A 23,772-nucleotide genomic window follows, 5' to 3' on the forward strand; every position below is an offset into this window, starting at 1 on the left:
ACCTCTAGATTTAACAACTTCAGGGCAAATCAAATGAACATTTACTAATAATTTCTATATTGTTCATTTACGCTTCAGGCGTTTTCAACTCATTTTATCTCAACTTTGAGTAATATTGATTTGCAGTTGGTATATATCATTTTGAACTATATCGTTCTTATACTTTGTGCAAGGATTATTTTTCAAAAATTATCATCGATCCCAACTGCTTCTCTCCCCCTGATCGAGAGATTTTTTAAAAATTGTGATATCTAATAATATTAATACACCTGTAGGGATTTCAATATATCATAATGAATCAATATTTGTTTAAACTCATATATACTATATGACATTGAACTTTAGGTTCAATAAACTTTAGTTTCAAGTTCAATCCTTATGAACTTAATTCATTTATAAGAATGAGTCATACATGTATAATTAGAAATACATAAATTTACGCATTTTGTAAATGCATGATTATATAATCTTATCACATCGATAAGAAACTATGCAATAAAAATCTAATAATGGCTCAAGACTGTTAAAAAAAATATAATTTAAATATTTTCTGTGTGCAAATATATGCACATTCTTCTTTTGAGCCTTATAAATTAACAATGAGAAGAATCTTCTGGTTCTTCAACAAAATTTAGTCAAATTCTTTGACAATTTATTGCATATGATTGATCATGTCAAAATAATTCAATTCATGAACTTCAGGTTCACTATAATTTGTATTTCAATGAAACTTTCACAAGGTAATGTAAAATCACTACAACATATAAGTAATAATCATAAAAAGTTTCATTTTTATATACACGAATAATATAATTATATTATTCTCCAAAACATATACACTCTTCAGGAGTCACTATTATGTTTATCAAACTTTATATTTCTTCAGGAATCACTATCATCAATTCAATGATGCGTATAATTTAAAAGATACATGACAACTTCATCATGTTATTGTAATGGTCAAATAGATATAACCATAATATATCATTCATTTTTCCTGGTATCTTTTTAACAAGTCGTCTAATTTATTAATAGACTATTCATCAGTCTAATTATCATGACTTGATATATTATATATTTAAATGTACAACCAGTACATATAATAAGTTATTTCTTATCACTTTTATAACTAGATAAAAGTTATACATCTAGGTACATACAAATATATTTTACTACTCCAAGTAGCAATTGTATGTAAGACTTCTTCAGGAAACTTTTCAAATAATCATTTTGTGATTCTTTATCACTTTGATTATATTGGATCACTAACAAATGTTAGTAAGTTATATATTCACTTCTGGGAATATGCAAATTGAATTATATAGTAACTACATATATACATATCCTGTACTAACAATAGTTTGAAACTATTGATTTCAAGAAATAATAAAATATGTATATATTAATTTACTTTTGGCATTGCCAATATATGTGAAATCTATATTCTTTGAAATAGAATTTCATGTCTATTCATTCTCTTTAGGGAATGATATTTAAATATTCTAAATGTACAATAAATTTGTACAATTCACATTCTATTCAATAATCAAGTATACTTTTATCTTGATTATAAGTATGTCCGTACTACAGATACGCGACTACTATTATTCAATTCCACACATGATATATAAATTTCATGCACTTTGATTATGTGTGGTATCTCATCTTTTAGTTGTTTCCACTTTTTCTGGAAATATTTGATTAGTAAATAATGTCATTGATTATTTAAAATCATTACATTCACTTCGGGGAATGACGTTGAACAAGTAGAACATTATTATAAATTTCTTAAAAATTTATTACTTGTTCATCCATAAAAAATATAAGAAATTATTCAACAATTTCTTTTACGATATTTCAAAGAATATATGAATGCAATTTTTGCATAGTCTCCAAGATGTATGCAAAATTTAATCTTTAATATATGTCAGATTCAATAATTTCCAACATTGCAAGTAATAACAATGTATAATAACATGACTAATACGAGGAATCTTTAAAAGTAATTGACTTCAATTCGTATCATTCTCTCATAGGAATGATGAACAATAAATACATGCCTCATGTATTTAAATAACATTAGTCATGCTCATTGTTATTCTTATACTTTGATGTTTCAATGCAATTTTCTTAACATTCTTTTTGGATATTCAAAACCCACTATAAAATTGCATCAATAATAATCATTTTTAATGATTCTTTAGTTGTATTCACATAAATACAATCATTTTTTTTTTACAAATATAAAACATTTACTTCAGGAAATGTTTGTCAAAATCTATATCGATATTAGATTACTTTTCATTGTCCTCAAAGAATACAAGAATATATATAAATATGTATTCATCTCTTTCATTATATATCCATCAACTATATAATGAATATTACGTTTGCATAATCTTCAGGATATATGCAAGATTTTATTGAGGACGCATAATCATCAGGATATATGCAATATTTTATCGAGGATGCATAATCTTCAGGATATATACAATTTTTTATCGATGATGCATAATCTTCAGGATATATGCAATATTTTATCGATGATGCATAATCTTTAGGATATATGCAATATTTTATCGATAATACATAATCTTTTGGATATATGTATAATTTATATAGATTTTCTCTATCATAACATAGGCACACATATATTGTAAATATTATGAATGATAAGAACATTATATATATATATGAAATCAATAATAAATATATAAAAACATATACATACATATATAATATATAGATATATAGATAAAAATAAAATAAAAAAAAAAGATCATTGAAATTGTTTCAGTCAGATGAGTATATATATAAATATATATTTAGTGTATCGTGACTTTGAAACAATTCAAGAACTTTAACAAAATACTTACATTGGATCTTAGGCAGAGACTCATGCTTGAAGCTTGGGCAGAGACTCGTGCTGATAACGTGTTATAAAATAATATAAAATAATATAAAGTAGATGAGAAGAAAGAAGAAGAAGATGAAGAGAGAAAGAGAAAGTGAATGAGAATTTCTGAGTTGTTTATTCCAATGGGGTGAACCCCTATTTATACAAATACAAGAGTGAGATATTAAGAAACTAAAAAAAAGGGAAACTAAGAAAAAGATGAATGTCGATTACAATTAATGGTAATAAATAAAATATTTGGACATCCACATAATTAATAATATTTATAACAATTTCTTCATATTTTTCAACTATTTAAGTTTCCAAAAATAAACTACAATCATTTTTATGTATTTAATTTTATACTATATTTTACAGTTATTCTACCAACTTACAATAAAACTAAGTTAGAGTTGCCTAAATATATGGGTGGTCGTCTGCCTTGGTGGCTGATGTGATTGGGTGGTATGATGAATTTAGAGAGATAGGTGGATCGGAAAAGATGAAAAATTATTATTAAAAAAAGAAAAGGTCAGCTGTATAGAGTAGATTTTGTATTACAAATTAACTATAAAAATATATTTTATTAAAAAAAACTATAAAAATATATAAATACAACCAAACCATAGTACGATCCAAATATCAAGAGAGAGCATAGTAGCTGGCTGCACTGCAGCCATGTAAAAACCGAAAGGATGAGCTTAGTTAAATAACCCCTGATCCTTATGATCCTTATGAGCCATTGCATTTGCATGTAATGTAGTTGAAACACAAGAATGGTTCTCTTCCCATTCTCATTGTCCATCTGATTAATCCCAGAAATATATCATTCAGATTCCCTTGTCAGAATTTGATCCACTTACAATAGAATCCATGGCTACTTAGCTGCCTGCACGAGGAAACCATTGTCGAAGTCGGGTTGCATGGGATGAGAGTACTAGAGTTATCTCTCGACTGCATTTCTAACACGAGGGAACCGAGAAGCCCATTGAGAATATCCTGAAACACATTGACAACGCAAAAATATCATGGGATGAGGAGCTACCTTCATTGTTATAGATTGGATGTAAGAGCCAATAAAATGCACAATTATATGTGATTCAATTTGGACAAACCTGAGGTGATAATCTCAACAAGATCCATGTTGTCTTCGGCATCATTGGACTTATCCTGCAAATAAAATTTGAAATGAACTGAGTCAATTCTCAAGTGTAAAATTAAGGGACTGAAGAACGATGACAATTTCTCCCATTTTGGCAATAATGATAATAAACAAAATTTTAATTTTTGTGACATTAGCCTTCATAAACAAATGCTGCAGATGTGAAAGAAAATATGCTAATCAAGATAAAATCCACTCATTATTTTCAGTAGACAGCACTTTGTAGAGAAAAAGCAAAATGTTCAACATCATCACGATACCTGTCTCCAAGAAGCCAGACTCGTAGCAATCAGCCGCGAGAGATTATTAAGAGTGTTTTCATCAAAGTTGGAGTCAGCTAGAAGAGCGTCCTCTGAGGTGAAGTCCAATACCAATGAGCAAATGCTTGAAGCCATCATAATGACAGATGGGTCATCAAGGCCCTCTGCAAAACATGTTGGCAAAGTTCAATAAGATTTGGAACTGACAATATCCTTTTTTTCTCTCTTTTAAATGCATGAAAGCAAGAGAAGTTTGAGCATCTACTTCCTTGGAAAAATCAGGCTTAATGGATGAATATCACAAGAAATATTTCCATTTAGCTAGACATTGATTCAGCAAGAAAGTGCACCCCGAAAAGTAAACGCAAAAAGTTATTGGTTGGTACCCGTCCAAGATGTCATTGCTTTCAAGAGATTGATAACAGTTGATTCATCCAAAGAGATTTGCAGTTGCTCTCTCTGCTCACGAAGAGAAACAATAAAATATCAACAGATGACCAAAACAAAAATGATCAGATACAGTATATAATTCCCCCAGGACATCGGTGTAGTGGCAAGGGTTCCTTGAGTACACGAGACATCTCAAGTTCAAACCCCAGCAGATGCGCTAAGGTTCTGTTGTCCTCCTGGGACCTGGCGGTGGGGCATACGGGTATCCCCCTGTGGGGTTAGTTGGGGTGGGTCCTAGATATAGATACCCATAGGTTTCAAAAAAAGAAAAAGAAAAGAGAGATTTGGCTGCATATAATGTGGCAATACCTTCAAAAGAAGATTAAGGATTGTGTCACATGCCAAAAAAATTCGACTAGAATCCTCAACCATGCAACAATTTGGTCCAATCAATTTTATGAGGCAATCAATAGCCTGCAAGTAGAGTAAACACAAACCCAAGAACAAAATGTGTCAAAACAACTGGAAAACATATTGAGACCGCTATAATTTACAGATATTAAAAGAATCCAGATCTACTTATTATGCTTCACAACTAAATATGTAATGGATCAGGATTAAACTTGTCAGGAGTGGACCATGACAAAAATAATGCACCTATGCATAACAAAAATTGAAATTAAGATCGTATCTCTCATGCACACGTACAGCTTTGTGTCCTCCAGATGAAACAACAGTTTTGCATCCTTCGACATTCATTGTTAGTTGACACAGCAACGGAAGCAAAAAGCATATCGAGTAGAAAGGGCTGTGATATAAGATTAATTCAAACCAAGGTCATACATCATGTACAAAACCCCCCCTGAGAATTGGGGAAATTATTATTTTTCCATCACACAAACAGAATATCATTATGAACCTGGGCTCCTCAGCACCTTCAATGGAGAGCATATACTCCAATAATTCTCCAACCTTCTCTTTGCACGCGAGAGGTGTTTCCGCGAGATAACTGAAACAAACACACTATCCTTTAAGTTCTTTCTTTATCTCTAAACTCTTCATTTATATAAACAAAAAAGACAATGTGCATACACTAGAATCACTATCTCACCCTCTATTTTTGTTACATAAAGGGAGAGCACGTGCCAGACAATGTATCCGCTAATTATCTTTCTCATGTAAAATGAATATTTCATAAGGGTAATTTCTAAGGCAATGGAAAAAATATCCTATAAAACTCATTGTCAACTAAAAGAAACTTCAAGAACTCACTATAGCTCAATGGTAAACACAGCTCAAGAGAATGCATAGCACGACACTATTAATAACGAGCATTATTAGCATTGTAATGGCATATGAATGTATTATTTTAGAAACCATCTTAAGAAAATAAGTGCTGTGAAGGTAAGGTGTTTTAAACTATTACTTGCTAAACTATTTTAATAGAAACGATGTCAAATGCTAGCTCATCATTTCACTCTCCCACCAACAAAAGACAAGCCTACCTCCCAATAACACGGACTGAAGCAAGAAGATCATCTCCTTTCCTTTGGCCATGCTCCTGAAGAATCACTTGGTCAATAAATATAAATATATGTGTATTTACATAATCTTTAATACACCACTTTACTACCTTTGCATCTCGTAAGTATTCAAAAACTATACCAACTGTTTCATTCAGTCCGGCGATCACTTTCATGAGAGCGCTATCAGCAATAAGGTCCCCTGAAAATGATAAATATTATCAACCAAATAACCAGCTTAAACATACTTCAGAAATACGGGTCCTCTCAAACAAGTTATGCTTTTTGTTACTTCATGAAACCTATAAATGACACTAGTATAATTGCAAAGCATGTCATACCTTCATTTTCACCCAAGCTAGATATTAATTTAATAACCTTTTCTACCAAGGAAAAGGAAACAGCAACATTTTGTTGCTTCAGACGAACTGTCTCATCAAGCGATGAAGAAGACTTTGATGCTTCATACTTCAAATAAGCCAGCTCATTCAGAAGAACCGCAACTTCAACCCGTGATTGCTCTAGAACAAGCAACAAACACCTGACACAAGCATATAAGTATATAAACCAAGCAAACATATGCTTAAATCTACATCAAAACATGTCAAAATCACAGGCGACAACCAGCTATAGCATCTCTCATCTTACCTATCGGCAGGCAGAGGATCCTCTGTATTTGCTAAGTTGGTCCTGCCTATCAACCACCTTTCCCCAAGTATGGAAACCAAAGACTCAGCCAAAATTAGTGCCTGAAGCTTTTCAGCGGGCACTGGAAAAAATAATATACAAGTAAAAAGGCCACTAAGAAAAGTCAGGATATTACATTCTGAACAAAACATAGACCAAAAATTAAGTCTAAAAATGGTAATTTGGCTGTTTTGTTTTTAGAAACACTAATTAGGTTGCATTTTATTGTTCATTCACATCAAGTAGATCCATTACCAGAAGAAAAAAAGTAAAATTTGAATTGTATAATATGGTATAAAATCATGGCTTAAGAAAAATGAACATGTAGTCCAGGAAGATTAAACACTGAGAAAGTTTGGAAGAAAAGTACTATGAAAAACCCCTGGTCCGACTTCTAGACAAGGAAAAAAAGAGGGGAAGTAGTCTTTAAACACTTACAATCCTATCTTAACACCAATCCTATATATTCCACATACCAACACGGCTTTGTAGAATAGCCACAATGCCATCACGCATATAATTTGGCCAATACTTGTCTGGCAATACTTGAAGAGCATCATAAAGTGGTACCTGAATTAAATAAAGTTCATCACAGTCAATTCCCAAATGCTACATGAGTAAGAAGCATAGCATCTCAACACAACCAGCTCATTGATTTGAATGTCGGTCAAGCTCCTGAACCCCAATGTGTACAAGCATAACCAGCCACATAGTCAAGAGTTGCTAAAAACTTGCATAAACAAAGCCAGCTTTCCAGATATGAATATATGGAGCATAACTGCATACCGAATGATTTGAGGAGAGAATAGCTGACAGTAGGTGCAATGCTTCAAATTTGATGGCATCATGCAAGACAGAAAATTGCCTTGATATTGTAGCCACCTAAATTGAAAAGAAAACATTAAACAGAAACATTTACCACAACTTTAAAATTAAGCACATAGCTTTAACAATAAAATTAATGTGTGGGTGTGTGACATTCAACATTGAGAACAGAACTGCAAGGCCACAAGTATATCTCACAATCAAGGAGAACTCTTTAAGGTTGCCAGGAAAAACAGTATCCAGAGACAGCTTAGATATTAGGAGTTGCACAAGTTTCAAGGCAAGCTCCATTTGATGAGAACCTATACAATAATAACATTTCATGCAGTTAAAAAACTGTGAGCACTAACTAAAATACTACACAAGTAGGCAAAACATTTTTGTTATTAATAACCAAAAGGGAGCATACAATACGCAGGACCTCATTGCACTCATGCATCAAAATTTAGAACAATTTGAACAATTTCCACATGACCATGACCATCCTCAATTATGCATATTAACAACAAAGAAATGAGAAGGTTCATAACACAAGGAAACAGCACTGCAACAATGCAACAACAAGAACTACATTCTTTATAGGCCATGTTTGGTAATCATATTGCATTTTAATAAAAAATAATACAATATTATTGTGTTTGGTTTTACGTGTATTATTAGATAATGGCATATTGGCTGCAAACTAATAGAACTATACATTTTGTTACACTTAATCCCACAAATTAATTCTTTGAGGGTAAAATCTTCCAAACTTTACTTTCGTTGTGATTTTACCATTGTCTATGTGTACAAAATTGTACACGTGTAATGTTTAAATTTGTCCACATAATTTTAACTATTATAAAAATTAATTAAAAATTTCAAAAGTGTCAGAATATTAGCGGTAAATTAGCTAGAAAATAGGGTCAACTGTAATTATTTCATTTCCTATTTTCTCTCCAACTTTCCTAATTTAGTTTCTCTAAGGTTGTATAAATATATGTTATTTACATGAATAATAAACACAATTTCATTCACAACTTTCTACATGATATCAGAGCATCTCTTAAGATTGAAATTCAAAATTCAAAATTAATGTTTATCACAAAATTGGAATTTTTTTAATTAGGGTTTGATATTTTTTTTCTTTTTTAATTTTAGGGTTTCTTTTTCGAAACCCTTACTTGGAGTGGTTCCTTGTTCTCACCGCTAGCACCAGACGATTGCCTAACCATTCAAAAGCCAAACCCCACCGTCCGACGATCGATATCCCGTGTGTGGGCTTCTTTCTTCAAGCACCAAATGGGTCATTGATTCTGGTGCTAAAGACCATATGACAGATATAGCTTATTTTCTAATCTTCAACCTCACGCTTAGTCGATGGGTCATTAGCTCGTGTTCTTGGGTCTAGTACAATTACTCTTACTCCAATGCTTCCTTTGTCGTTCGTTTTACATTTACCTATCAGTACAAGGGAGATTGTACACTATTAGTAAATTTGCATCTAAGAATGTAAGAGTAATTGCATCTAAGTTCATGTCCTTTACTAATAATTTGCATCTCAGTCAATTTACTCGTGATCTTAACTATTGTATCTTTTTTTTTCTTGATCGTTGCTTACTTCAGGATTTTATGACGAAGCAAACTATTAGTAAAGGACATGAACTTAAATGCCTTTACATTCTTGATAGAACAATACCTAAATCAGTTGTTTGTTCTAGTATACAATCTCCCTTCGAGGCACATTGTAGATTAGGTCACTAATCTTTTCCTCTGCTTAAAAAATTGTCCACAATATAGTCAGTTGTCTTCGTTAGATTGTGAATCATGTCAGTTTGCTAAACATCATAGCCTTAGTTCAAGTCCTAAAGTCAATAAATGTGCTAGTGTTCCTTTTGAATTAGTCAATTCTAATGTTTGGAGTCCTCTATCTTGTCTAAACCTGGTTTTCATTATTTTGTTACTTTTGTGGACAATTATTCTCGCGCCACTTGGTTGTTTTTGATGAAGAATCGTTCTGAATTGTTCTTTATTTTACTGTCTTTTGTGCTAAAATTTAAAATCAATTTAATGTGTCTATTCGTACTTTGAGAAGTGATTATGCCAAATAAATACAAACATGGTTTATTTCAATCTTATATTTTTTTTTTGAAAAAGAGAAAGAGGCCATTGTCTAAGACTGACCCCTCCCCCGTTATATATAGATAGCCTCACTTGTGGCGGAGGAATACCATGATTACAATTGCTATATCAAAAACATTTAAAACATTTTAAACAAAACCAAACCAACGAGACATTAGCAATTCATGTGCTATTAAGCAACATTACCCAACAATCTCCAATCTCTATTCAATCTTATATTTCAATCTTATATGAATCAAAATGGCATGCTTCATGAAAGTTTTTGTGTAGATGCTCTATCTCAAAATGACATAGCAGAACAAAAAAATAAATATCTCCTTGAAATAGCTAAAGCTCTCTTATTTCAAATGCATGTTCCTAAGTCATTTTGGGCCGATGTTGTTTCTAATGCATGTTTTTTGATTAACCGCATGCCATCTTCTATTCTTCATGGTGAAATCTACTACAAAATTCTTTTTCCCGATAAGCCACTATTTCCTATTGAGCCAAGAATTTTTGGTAGCACTCGCTTTGTTTATGATGCTCATCCACGGGTAACCAAATTAGATCCCAAGCCAGTGAAGTGTGTATTCCTCGGCTACTCTTATCTTTAGAAAAAGTATAGGTGTTATTGTCTCAATCTTAACAAATATCTTATTTCTATCGATGTTACTTTTGTGGAACATACACCTTATTGTCTCAAGCTTAATTGAATATGGATTGACTGAACAAGAAGGGATGGAGGCAATGGAGTATGCCAAATGGCTTGATTCTTATGGGCCATTGAATAAAAAGTATTATGAAGAGTTGAGGGTTGAACCAAAGGAACTTGTACCATCTACAGAGAAACCTCCAGAGTTAGAAGTAAAGGTACTTCCTAATCATCTATGGTATGAATTTTTGGGAGAAGACAAGAAGCTTCCAGTGATAGTGTCAGCTTCACTTTCAGATGTGGAGACTAACAAGTTGCTTAGAGTACTCCAGGCACATAATAAAGCCATTGCATGGACATTGGGTGACGTTAAGGGAATCAGTCCCTCTACAGTTATGCATCGAATTTTAATGGAGGAGGGCGCCAAACCAACTATTGATGCACAACGAAGACTTAATCTACCAATGAAAGCAGTGGCCAGAAAAGAGGTGGTAAAGTGATTAGATGCTGGTGCGGCTTATCCAATTTCAAATAGCAAGTGGGTCAGCTCAGTACAAGTGGTACCAAAGAAAGGAAGGATGACGGTGATAAAGAATGATAAGAATGAATTAATCCCTACTAAAACAGTTACTGGGTGGAGGATCTGCATAGACTACAAAAAGCTCAACAAGGCAACCAGTAAGGACCATTTTCCCTTGCCCTTTATTGATCAGATGTTAGACCGGTTGGCTGGGCAGGAGTATTACTGTTTCTTGGATGGCTATTTTGGGTATCATCAAATAGCCATAGCACCTGAGGATCAAGAGAAGACTGCATTTATATGTCCATATGACACTTTTGCTTTCAGGAGAATGCCCTTTGGATTATGTAATGCACCTTCAACATTCCAGAGGTGTATGATGGTCATATTTTCAGATCTAATAGAGAAGTGCATCGAGGTGTTTATGGATGATTTTTCGATGTTTGGCTCATCGTTTGATCAATGTCTAAGAAATTTGGAAATGGTTTTAACAAGGTGTAAAAATTCTAATTTGGTGCTGAACTGGGAAAAGTGTCACTTCATGGTTAAAGAAGGCATAGTGTTGAGGCATAAAATTTCAAAGAGTGGTATTGAAGTTGATAAAGCCAAGGTACCTACAATTGAAAACTTACCCCCTCCAGTTTCAGTTAAGGGAGTTTGAAGCTTCTTAAGTCATGTCGGGTTTTATAAGAGATTTATCAAAGATTTCTCTAAAGTTGTCAAATTGTTATCTAATCTTCTCGCTAATGGAGTATCTTTTGAATTTGGGAAGGATTGTCTTGAAGCCTTTCCGTCATCATACAGTAACACCTACATATTGCTAGCTGTGGATTATGTCTCCAAATGGGTAGAAGCAGCAGCAACATATCTGAATGACGGTAAAACAGTACTAAACTTCCTTCAGAAAAATATTTTCACCCGGTTTGGAACTCCTAGAGCAATTATAAGCGATGAAAGAAGTCATTTTGATACGAATGTGAGGCCTCCTATTAAGTTTACTTATGCTAGAAGGGGTAAGCAAGGTAAATTGGCTTAGGAGAGGGTATTTTGGTAATTGTCTTTAGTAGTGAGCTACCTTTTGTATGGGAAAGGATTGTGTGTTTTGGTTATGCAATTTGTAATAGAGAATTCTCTAATGCATCAGTAGGGAGCTACCTTAGCTCTCTGCCGTGTGTAGAAGGGAATCTCATTTGATTTCAATTCAATAATAGCTCACCATTGAATCATTCTCATTGTGCCTGTTTATTTGTGATTCTTGCTGCTGGTGTACTGGTTGTTTGAGCTTTACTGCTGCTGTGTGTAGTTTTGTTGCTGGCTGTTTGTCAATTGAGTTGCAGGTTCCCATCATTTGGTATCAGAGCAAGCCGAACCTGGTGGATGCCGCCGACGAGAATGGAGAAGAAAGTGGAAGGAATTGAAGAGGGACTCGATAGTGTGAAGCAGGATATTCACAATATCAAGCTAATTCTTGGTGAGTTCAAGGATACTCAAGAACGAACAGTCACGGGTCTAGCTGAGCAGATCCGATTATGCTTGAATGGTCAAGCAAGGATGGCCGATGAGATGTGTGCACTCCGAGAGAGTCAAGCGCCGACGCAGAGCTCCGGCCGACGGTCTGTAAACGAACGACCACCTTCTCCGGCAGTGGTAGGATCGACTGGGCGAGATGGAGACGGAGGGAGGCGTTCGTAGTTTCGGGCAAGGAAAATTGAACTACCCGTGTATTCCGGCGAAGACCCCGATGAATGGACTTACAGGGCCGATCGGTATTTTGGGTTGCAGAGATTGTCGCCGGCGGAGCAACTCGAAGCTGCGATATTATGCTTGGAGGGTGCGGCTCTTAACTGGTTTCGATGGGAGAATTCCAGGCATACGATCGGTTCATGGGAAGAATTAAAGGTGATGCTCCTCCGTCGATTTCGTTCTGCTCATGAGGGAACAATTTATGATCGGTTCTTTACTCTCCGCCAAACGGAATCTGTGCAAGATTATCGTCGGAAGTTTGAGTCGTTGGCTGCGGCTATGGGGACGATGGGTGACCAGGGATTGCAAGCTGCATATGTGAACGGGCTCAAAATGGATATCCAAGGCCCATTACGCCTACTGCATCCTAATGGGCTAATCCGAGCAATGGAACTTTCTGAGTCCATTGAAGCAAACCAGGCTCTTGTGAGGAATTTTAAAACCGGGCCCAATAGATCATTTCATAACCGGCCCAGCTCTTTGACTATTCCTGAGTCACGGATGCCACACGTGACTTCTTCTCCCACATACTCGACTACTTCGGTCAACAGCAAGTCGACTTCGGCATCATCTTCTTCCTCACCAACGAGTTTCAAGCGCTTCACAGAGGCGGAATTGAGAGAAAAAAAAGAAAGGGGTGTTTGTTTTAAGTGCGATGGACGCTGGTTTCGGGGACACGAGTGTAAGGAGGCTGAGTTAGTGGTGGTAGTTGTTCAAGATGAGGCCCAAGAAGACACCCCGGACGATTTTATTGCTGAAATGGTGGGACTTCCTCCGGCGGGGACAGCGACAGAGGCCCAAACTGTTGAAGTTTCTCTACATTCCGTAGTGGGATTAACTCCTCCGAAGACAATGAAAATGTTGGGATCCATTCATGGACAAGACGTGGTGGTATTGGTGGATAGCGGGGCGACTCACAACTTTGTCACTTTGGATTTGGCTACCAAATTGGCACTTCCAGTTACAAGTACCGAGGCTTACGGAGTGCAACTCGGCAGCGGGCAAGCAATAAAAGGTACGGGGGTATGCCGTGGTGTTCCTTTGACTTTGCAAAGCATTAATATTGTGGATGATTTCCTCCCGCTTCCATTGGGCAATACGGATGTGATTTTGGGAGTTCAATGGCTGAATACGTTGCGGAAAACAACCCATCATTGGCAAGAGCATACTATGGAATTTAACCTTGGTAACCAACGGGTGGTTTTACAAGGGGATCCCACCTTACATAAAACACCAGTTTCTCTGAAGTCATTAATGGCGACCTTACAAACTGAGAAGATTGGTGTTTGGGTGGAATTGGGCCATTCGGCAGTCATGGCAGCAGAGGAAGAACCATCAGAAGCCATCTCCGCCTTGCTACAGCGCTACAATGCCGTGTTTGAGGAGCCACGGTCTCTACCACCACCTCGACAACATGACCATGCCATCACCTTACGACCGGATGCAGCACCAGTGAGTGTTCGGCCGTATCGATATCCTCAGATCACAAAGGATGAGATTGAGCGGTTGATTGACCAAATGAAAGGCGCAAAGATCATTCAAGATAGCAACAGCCCTTTCTCTAGCCCTGTCTTGTTAGTCAAAAAGAAGGACGGTAGTTGGCGGTTCTGTGTGGACTACCGTGCCCTTAATCGCGCCACTATCCCAGATAAGTTTCCCATACCGGTCATTGATGAACTCTTGGATGAATTACATGGTGCTCAAGTGTTCTCTAAAATTGATCTGCGCTCAGGTTATCATCAAATCAGAGTTCGGCCTGAAGATGTTCACAAGACGGCCTTTCGCACTCATGAAGGTCATTATGAGTTTTTGGTCATGCCGTTTGGTCTTACTAATGCTCCTGCCACCTTCCAATCTCAGATGAACGCACTTTTCAAGCCTTGGCTGCGTGAATGTGTTTTGGTATTCTTTGATGACATCCTGGTTTATAGCCCTGACGAAGCTACACACATACAACACCTAGAGCTTGTGCTTCAAACTCTCCTTAAGCACCAATTTTTTGCTAACAAGAAGAAGTGTTCTTTTGGGCAGCGACGTATTGAGTACTTGGGACATGTAGTGAGTGGCCACGGGGTGGCGGTGGATGATACAAAGATCAAAGCCATGGTGGATTGGCCTCTCCCTACTTCGATTAAAGCTCTACGAGGGTTCCTTGGTCTTACGGGGTATTACCGCAAATTTGTCAAGAATTATGGTTCTATTGCTCGGCCTCTGACAGATCAATTGAAGAAGGATAGCTTTGCTTGGTCTTCGGCAGCAACCGAAGCTTTTGAGTCTCTCAAAACAGCAATGACAACGGTCCCCGTGTTAGCCCTACCCGATTTTGCCAAGCCATTTGTGGTTGAAGCGGATGCCTCCGGATATGGGTTAGGAGCAGTTCTGATGCAAGAAGGACGACCTATTGCTTATTTCAGTCAGATTCTGAAGCCGCGAGCTCAACTTAAGTCCATCTATGAGAAGGAATTAATGGCCATTGTTTTGGCGGTCCTTAAGTGGCGGCCATACTTGCTAGGTCGCCGCTTTATTGTTCGTACCGATCAACAAAGCTTGAAGTTTCTCTTGGAACAACGATTGGTCACTCCGGAACATCAGAAATGGTTGGTCAAACTTCTGGGGTATGATTTTGATATCCACTATCGCCCGGGGGTGGGTAACAGAGCTGCGGATGCTTTGTCTCGCGTGCAACCTCTAGAATGCTCTATTCTTACTACTACTACTTGGTTGGATTGGACGGTGATTGAACAAGAAATTAAGCAAGACCCTTTTCTCTCTCGAGTAGTGGCAGATTTGGAACAAGGAAAGGATGTCTTGGGTTTTACATTCGAGAAGCAGCGTTTGTTGTATCGGAAACGACTTGTTTTGGCCGCCACATCATCCTTGATTCCACATTTCCTTCGGGAATACCATAGCTCTCCAATCGGTGGTCATTCGGGAGAGTATCGGACTTACCTTCGCCTTCGGGGAGATGTTTATTGGGTTGGTATGAAGGCGCAAGTGGGAAATTTTGTGCGCGCTTGTGAAGTGTGCCAACGCAACAAGCACTTGGCCATGTCACCGGGGGGTCTCTTGCAGCCTTTAGATCTTCCCGCCCAGGTTTGGGAGGACTTGACTATGGATTTTATTGAGGGGTTGCCAAAATCGGAAGGTGTTGACACGATCTTAGTGGTTGTGGATCGTTTGAGCAAATACAGTCACTTTATTGCCCTCAAACACCCTTTCACAGCTCGCACAGTTGCCGAAGCCTTCCTTCATCAAGTGGTCAAGTTACATGGGGTTCCTCGGACCATCGTCTCGGATCGTGACCGCGTCTTTCTCAGTCATTTCTGGGCTGAGCTATTCCGCCTCCAGGGCACTGAACTCCGCCATAGCACCGCCTACCACCCGCAAACTGATGGCCAATCTGAGGTGGTCAATCGTTGCCTCGAGACTTATCTTCGTTGTCTGGCTTCTGATCGGCCTAAGGCATGGGCCAAGTGGTTATCTTGGGCAGAGTACTGGTACAATACTACTTTCCACTCCTCCTTGGGTTGTACTCCATTCAAGGTGTTATATGGGCGTGACCCCCCAGCATTGATTCGGTATTCTGAAGGATCCACTTCTGTTTTGGCCCTCGAGCAGTATTTGGAAGAACGAGATGGGTTTTTGGATGATCTCAAAATGCACTTGTTGCGTGCTCAACACAAGATGAAGGCAGCAGCTGATTCTTCTCGTCGACATGTTGAGTTTGCAGTTGGCGATCGCGTCTTCCTTAAGCTACGGCCTTATCGGCAGAAGTCCTTAGCCCTCCGCAAGAATGAGAAGTTGGCTGCTCGTTTCTATGGGCCCTTTACTGTTCTAAAAAGGATTGGTGCCGTCGCTTATCATTTGGACCTTCCCACATCATCAGCGGTTCACCCCGTCTTTCATGTGTCACAACTCCGTGCGGCGGTTGGTTCAGCTCACTCGTCCCCTACCATACCTCCTACATTGACTGCTGATTTGGAGTTGTTGGTCGAACCTGCAGAACTTTTGAATGTGCGTCAACGGCCCACCCCTACGGGAGCTCCTATAGAAGTGTTGATTCGTTGGAAAGATTTGCCTCTTTTCGAAGCTACTTGGGAGAAGTTTGACACCATTGCAGCCCAGTTTCCAGATTTTAACCTTGGGGACAAGGTTCGGGATTTTGGGGGGGGTAATGATACGAATGTGAGGCCTCCTATTAAGTTTACTTATGCTAGAAGGGGTAAGCAAGGTAAATTGGCTTAGGAGAGGGTATTTTGGTAATTGTCTTTAGTAGTGAGCTACCTTTTGTATGGGAAAGGATTGTGTGTTTTGGGTTATGCAATTTGTAATAGAGAATTCTCTAATGCATCAGTAGGGAGCTACCTTAGCTCTCTGCAGTGTGTAATAGAGGATCTCATTTGATTTCAATTCAATAATAGCTCACACTTTGAATCATTCTCATTGTACCTGTTTATGTGTGAATTCTTGCTGCTGGTGTACTTGTTGTTTGAGCCTCACTGCTGCTGTGTGTAGTTTTGTTGCTGGTTGTTGTTAACTGAGTTGCAGGTTCTCACCACATTTTTGCAACAAGCAATTTGAAGCTCTACTTGCAAGATACGAAGTTCGCCATAGAACTGCACTCCCTTATCATCCTCAGGGTAATGGGCAAGCAGAAATTTCCAACAGGGAGATTAAACTGATTCTGGAGAAGACGATTCAGCGTTCAAGAAAAGATTGGGCTAAGAAGTTGGATGATGCACTATGGGCTTACAGGACAGCGTTCAAGACACCAATAGGAATGTCTCCTATAGGTTGGTATATGGAAAAGCTTGTCATCTTCTGGTCGAATTAGAGCACAAGGCATTCTGGGCTATGAAAACATTGAATATGAACTTGGCGGCAGCAGAAGAAAAGAGGTTGTTACAACTAAATGAGATGGATGAGTTTCGCAACGAGGCTTATGAAAATGCCAAGATCTATAAAGAGAGAACGAAGAAGTGGCATGACTGAGGTCTTGTAAGAAAAGAATTTCAACCCGGGCAGCAAGTCCTACTTTTAATTCTAACTTGAAACTATTTCTTGGTAAGCTGAAGTCAAGATGGTCAGGACCATTCACGGTGGTCAAAGCATTCCCATATGGAGCTCTGGAACTGAAAGGCGAAAGCTCCGAGACTTTTAAAGTCAATGGGCAGCATTTGAAGCTCTACTTGGGAGGTCAATTAGACCAAGCCAAGTCTGCCATTATTCTGGCGCCTCTTTAAGAGAACAACTCAGCGTCCGGCTAGATGACGATAAAGGCAACACTCTTGGGAGGCAACCCAAGTATTTTCCTTTACTTTTTCAGACTTTTGCTATTGGTTTTAGTTTATGTTTTAGTTGTTTTTAACATTTTGAATTTTTTTTGTAAAGTATCAGACATTGTATTTCTTCAGTTAAATCGTGAAAAAAACAAAAAATAAAATAAAATAATTTCTCGAGACTCGGAAACCAATTGTCGCGACCACCAGGTTCCTGGGTCGCGACCACCAGGTTCCTGGGTCGCAACCCTAGTCGCGACCTAGACGATTACATAAACATTGGAATTTTTCTAGTTCTAGTAGTCGCGACCAGGCCAACCCCAAGTCGCGACCCTTTTTCTTGGTCGCGACCAGGGGGTTTAACAGAAACCCTAAAATTTTGATTTCTAAGCTAGTCGCGACCAGCCCATGGGGTTGTCGCGACCAGCGTACAAAATTTTTTATAAAATCCCAATTTTTCACCCATAAAACCTAAACCTAAAACATTATCTTCTCGGCCGAAACACCCCCTTCTCAGCCGAAAAACCACCACCAAATCACCCCATCTTCAATTCTTTTCATCTCTATACCAATTCTTCAATCCCAAACCTAAATTTCATTCATCAATCACCACTTTTCATCAAAATTCACACCCTAAATCATCAATTTTCCCTCCAAATTCGAAAATACCATCACTCATCATCTTCAACCTCAAGTTTTTCAAAAACATTCAACAATGAAGTTGGAGTAGTGGCTTCTTCGGTTTGTAAGTATCATTCTTTGTAATATTTAAGAAGTTGATTGAAAGATTTAGGGATTTTTGTGAATAAGTTGAATATTTGGAAATTTTTAGTTGATAATTGAATTATTGAGTTTATATTCTGCATTGTAGACTGTTATTGTTATTATCTGTGCTGTTTTGGTGATTTTTTGAATTTGGGAAAGCAAGAAATTTACGGGGAAGTGCTGCCCAAATTTTTTTAGAATTACTTTGTGGTGAAAATTTTTGCTATTGTGCTAATATGGATCCAAAAAGAACAAGAAACAATGAAGAAGGGGGTTCATCATTCAACCCACCATCTACGGGTTTTGATCGAACCCGGTTTGTTAGTGAAGCGACACAAAATCGGTTTATGAGGCTTAAGGCTAGGCCATATATCGAAGACAGGGGTATTGAATTCCCTGAAAATCCTTAGAGGCGTCAACTGCGGTTTGAGACGATTCGAGCCCAAATTGAACGAATGAAATGGGGCAGTTTTGATGATGCTAGAGGACGAGCAAATGTCACCATGGCATGTGAATTTCTAGCAAATTGGCATGAGCACAGAAATGGAGAAGTAAGGTGCGGGGTAAGAAAGTTCCTGCTACAGCCGACGCCATCAATGCCATGTACGTTGTACCGGACTATTCAAGAGAAGATCAGCGCCTCCGAATTATTGAGGAGGAAGAGCAGTTTGACATGGTAGATGTGGTCGAGACTGTGGGATTCCCGGGGCTAAGGTTCCACGATAATGATGGGCAAGACGGGTCGCCCAATATTCTGCACCGATGTAAAATCAACCCGGTGGCAAAAATCTGGATATATTTTGTAAGTACTCGGATGGTACCGAGCAAACATTTCTCTGATGTCCAGATGGATAGGCTTAAATATGTGTACGCCATCATGAAGGGGTACAATATCAACATTGGACAAGTTATCCGAGGTAGCATTGAACAGATTGTTCAAGGAGCCACGGGTGGTGGCCTTGTTGTTGCTCATCAGCGGGTGGTTGTCCATAAGGATGAGGCTCCTTGAGCCTGTTGACCATACTGACATCCATCTTTCTCTGCGGTACCACAGTGTTGTCATATTCCAATTGAGGCACATCATAAGTCCCACAAAAATCAGTGATAATTCCAGCCAAACCAAGGCCACCACCATTTAAGTTTCTTTACTTGTTTCTTTAAGTTTCTTGAATTTTTATTCTGTTTAAAATCTTGAAAACTATCGATTTGCCAAATAGAATCATAAGTCTAGTTTAGTGGTATTCAATCCAATTCCCTGTGGTTCGACCTCACCTGCGTGAGTTTACTACTTGATTACGTGCACTTGCGTACTGTTTTATAATTTTCGTAACAGCTCTAGCTTGAGGGTGAGTGTTAAAATATTAGTTGTAGATTATTTAGAAAATAAGGTCAATTGTAATTACTTCATTTCCTATTTTTCTAATTTAGTTTCTCTAAAGTTGTATAAATATATGCTATTTAGTATTCACATGAATAATAAACACAATTTCATTCACCATTTTCTACAAAAAGTAATTTATAAAAATAATAAAAAATAAATTTGTTTCTAATTTTCTTTGATTTTATTTTTTTTTCTTTTCTTCTTCTTCCTCTTCTCCTAATCCTTGCCAATTCTTCCTCCTTCCCCAATCGCCCAAACCCCAACCCAAATCCAATCACCCAGACCCCAACTTACCAATCGCCCAAACTCCCAATTACCCAAACCCCAATAACTCCGATCAACCCACAACACTCCTAAGTTCATGGCTAGGCACCAAAGGTCTCACTTCAGTCCTCGAGTCTCCAGCCCCGCCTCCTAAAGGTCCGACTTGCCCCCGCTGCTCCTGTCTCATTAAGCCTCCAAATAGCGCAAGGTCCTAATTTATGAATCTTCTTGGAAATTCTATTTCTTTTTTGCTTTCTTCTCCATTTTAGATGGACACTTATTGTTTCAGATGCTTCTCATTTGGCAATTGCAGAAAACCAGATACGGTTTCTTCTTCTGAGAGCATTCCCTGGTGAGTGTAGCCTTCTTTGTTTTTTTTAGGGGTTTTATAGTGTTGGACTTGTGGTTTGGTTTTTGGGTTTTGTTATGGGATTAAGGTTTTTCAAATAGGGTAATTGAAAATTGAAGCAAATTGACTTTGAGGGCTACCATCGGTCTAAGGAGAGAAGAAGAGGAGGAAGAAAAAGAAAAGAAAAAAATATTACTTTAAATTACTTTAAAAAATTTAAATAATTTTTGTAATAATTTAAATTATGTGGACCAATCAGACATAACACATGTACAATTGTATACACATAGACTATCCAACTTAGTATTTTACTGTAAAAATCTAACAAAATGGTAAAAATCACAACAGAAGTGAAATTTAGAGTGTTTCGCCAATATCCCTTAGATAATTATGTTATTTGGCGTTTTGAGTAGAAATAAAGTGATGAGATCATGAGAAAGTAAGTAGGAAAAATAGCGTATAATATATTTTTTTATGGTTTGGAGTGGAGTGAAGTGGAGGGACTTAAACCTTCAACTTCAGTCTATGATGTCGTTATCAATCACGCTGACAGTTTATATAATTTTATACAAGACACTTGGCCTTTGTTAAGCCACTATATAAGTTAAATAGTTAACACATCGAATTTTTAGTGTTGTATTGAATTACACAATACGGTTCTCTATTAAAAACAAATGAAGTAATACAACGCAGTGCGCCATATGCATGCCCATAAAAAAAGATGCAAATAGAATACAATACTTACCATCTGGAAAGGTAGATATATGAGAAGCCAAGACTTTTATGCCCCCGGATTCATAAAATTTCAGGATCCCGTCATCAGAAGTCGATGATACCAGATACAAAAACTCGTAACACTCTTCTATAACTAATGAAACAGATCTGTAAATAAAAAGTACAGTTATTAAAGCTCAAATCTATATCAAGCAAGAAATATGATATCCCTAAATTGTCCAACCACAAAATCACCCCTAGAATAAAAAATAGATCAATAACTTGAACACAAAAAGGAGAACATATGAGTGTGGTAAAAGCAAAACAGCATATTAAAACATTAGCTTTATGAAGACAATACAGTGTCTGACCAATCATGAGATTGAGAACCTTACTCTTTGGATAAAATTTCCAGAATAAGAGGAATCTTAGAAACCATATCTTGAGAAGCAGCAATATCAGGGACTCGGCAAAATGCAGCAAGAACAGTAATTGACAACTGCAAATAAGCCTCACGATTGTCACCAGCATTTCCTGTAACTGTTCCTGCTCCTGCTTACTCCCAAAAATAAAATAAATAAATAAAAGACCGATTTCTTGAGTAGCACATTCTTCACTCAGCTCAACTGGTTAGCTTTCTTTTTTTTCTTTTTTCTTTTTTTGGAAAAAAAAAAGGTCTCATATTAGATAAATCAAATTAGACCAATTGATCATCTGGTTGGCTTTCACTAAGGCAGGTGTTACTGCTTTCTATAATCAAGAATAATAAAAGGATTCCAAAAATCAATTTTTTAGATTCGATTCGTTATGTAAAGCCTTCACAGCCTTCTCACTAAGTTTCAGACAGCTATTAAGAAATTTATAAACCCTAAATGCGGACTATGAAGCTTAAAATTGCACCAAACTCAAAAATTCCATTAGAAACTTAGAATTAATGAACAAACCTATCGGGCGAGGTAAGCAAACAAAAATCTCAATTATATACATCCTAAAATGAAACAAAACCCATATGAGAGAAAACGATACCAGTTCTAAGAAGGCGATCAAGGAATCGAACACCGACGGCATCGTAAATCCTACGGAGAGAAGAAAGGTCATCCCCTTTGCAAAATTTGGTGACGAGAAGTAGACCAGCGAGGCGCTGCTCGTCCCTGTCGCCTCTCAGTAACTTCAAGCAATCTTCAAGTGTCGGAGATGGCTGTTCTTCTTGCTGCGGTTCCTGGGAAGCAGGGGAACGACGACGTTTGAAAGAATGAAAGAGGGCAAACGACGAAAAGAGTGAGAGGGGAAAAGAGTGCTCACCATGGGAAAGTGGAGTTGCTGGAGCGAGTTGCCTACCGGCGAGTTCAAATGGAATGGATTGAGAGCCTTAAGGAGGAAGAGGTTGGAAGTTTTGGAGGGTTTTTCGAACGTTGGGGGTTTATAAACTGAAAACATGTAGACTCTTCCATATGTCAATTATGAAAGGAAAGTAGTACTACTAAGTACTAAATGGGTGTTCGCGGTGCGGGTGGTGCGATTTTTAACTATTTTTTTAAATTAATTTGTACATGTGGTTTTTTCAATTTTTTAAACTGCACTCACACCGCGATACTAAAAAACCGCAAAAGCCGCATCGCCAAAAATAATATGGTGCGGTACGATTTATGCAGTTTAAACTATCACAATTTTTTTTAAAAATCATCCTAATATAATTAAACTATCATTAATATAATTATTCTAAAACACTTAAGAAAATACAACAAATTTGAGACTAATAAAAGTTATAACAACAACAATAAGTCAATAATCTTTTTAAAGTTTTAACAACACACTTAAATCAAAATAACAAACTTGAAACTAATTAAATTCCAACAACAATATAAATGTACAACTAACATACTTTCATCAATAGATTAAAAATAAAACAAACACACACTTCCAACTCCAAATTTCAATACACATGTATGGGCTTGGATTTGTTGCTAAGAAAAGAGGGTTTGTGAAGAGTTATGAATTTTGCCCTAAGATTTATAGGCTTGGGTTGGGCTAATATGTATGGGCTTAATTAAATAAATATAAAAATTGAAATTTTAAAACATGCGGAGCGGTGCGGTTTGAATCGCGGTTTAATAATTCAAAACTGCAAACCACACCGCACCGCGCGGTTTGGGAAAAATTCAAACCGCAACCGCACCGTGAAGAATTTCAAACTGCATTTTTTTTCGGTGTGGGCGGTTTGAGCGGTTTGATGTACACCCCTACTAACAGTATCTACAATCA

At 37.3% G+C, this 23,772-nt stretch overlaps 1 protein-coding gene across 1 annotated transcript; it reads right to left on the reverse strand.

Annotated features, from left to right (window-relative positions):
- Positions 1-3,385: 3,385 nt before the first annotated feature.
- On the reverse strand, positions 3,386-22,966 carry LOC115714197 (uncharacterized). Its single transcript, XM_030642778.2, has 18 exons — positions 22,813-22,966; positions 22,537-22,729; positions 21,906-22,062; positions 21,542-21,678; positions 7,942-8,045; positions 7,705-7,800; positions 7,395-7,488; positions 6,880-7,000; positions 6,573-6,772; positions 6,342-6,433; positions 6,214-6,269; positions 5,628-5,717; positions 5,417-5,516; positions 5,078-5,182; positions 4,705-4,777; positions 4,319-4,482; positions 4,012-4,066; positions 3,386-3,895 (listed from the first exon to the last, which is right to left on the reverse strand). The coding sequence occupies exons 1-18, from the start codon at positions 22,945-22,947 to the stop codon at positions 3,840-3,842; spliced, it is 2,028 nt and encodes a 675-aa protein (XP_030498638.2). The 5' UTR covers positions 22,948-22,966; the 3' UTR covers positions 3,386-3,839.
- Between the last annotated feature and the right edge of the window lie 806 nt (positions 22,967-23,772).

The sequence above is a fragment of the Cannabis sativa genome, chromosome 4, assembly GCF_029168945.1.
Source record: "Cannabis sativa cultivar Pink pepper isolate KNU-18-1 chromosome 4, ASM2916894v1, whole genome shotgun sequence".
Lineage (NCBI taxonomy): Eukaryota > Viridiplantae > Streptophyta > Magnoliopsida > Rosales > Cannabaceae > Cannabis > Cannabis sativa.

What these genes read in the sequence shown, in the direction of transcription:
- LOC115714197 (XM_030642778.2), bottom strand. Translation starts at nt 22,947, where the DNA reads ATGTTTTCAGTTTATAAACCCCCAACGTTCGAAAAACCCTCCAAAACT. An exon ending in CATCTGGAGGACACAAAGCT is followed by an intron (nt 5,183 to 5,416) that starts GTACGTGTGCAT and finishes CTCTACTTGCAG; the next exon opens with GCTATTGATTGCCTCATAAA. An exon ending in AGCAATGACATCTTGGACGG is followed by an intron (nt 4,483 to 4,704) that starts GTACCAACCAAT and finishes CATGTTTTGCAG; the next exon opens with AGGGCCTTGATGACCCATCT.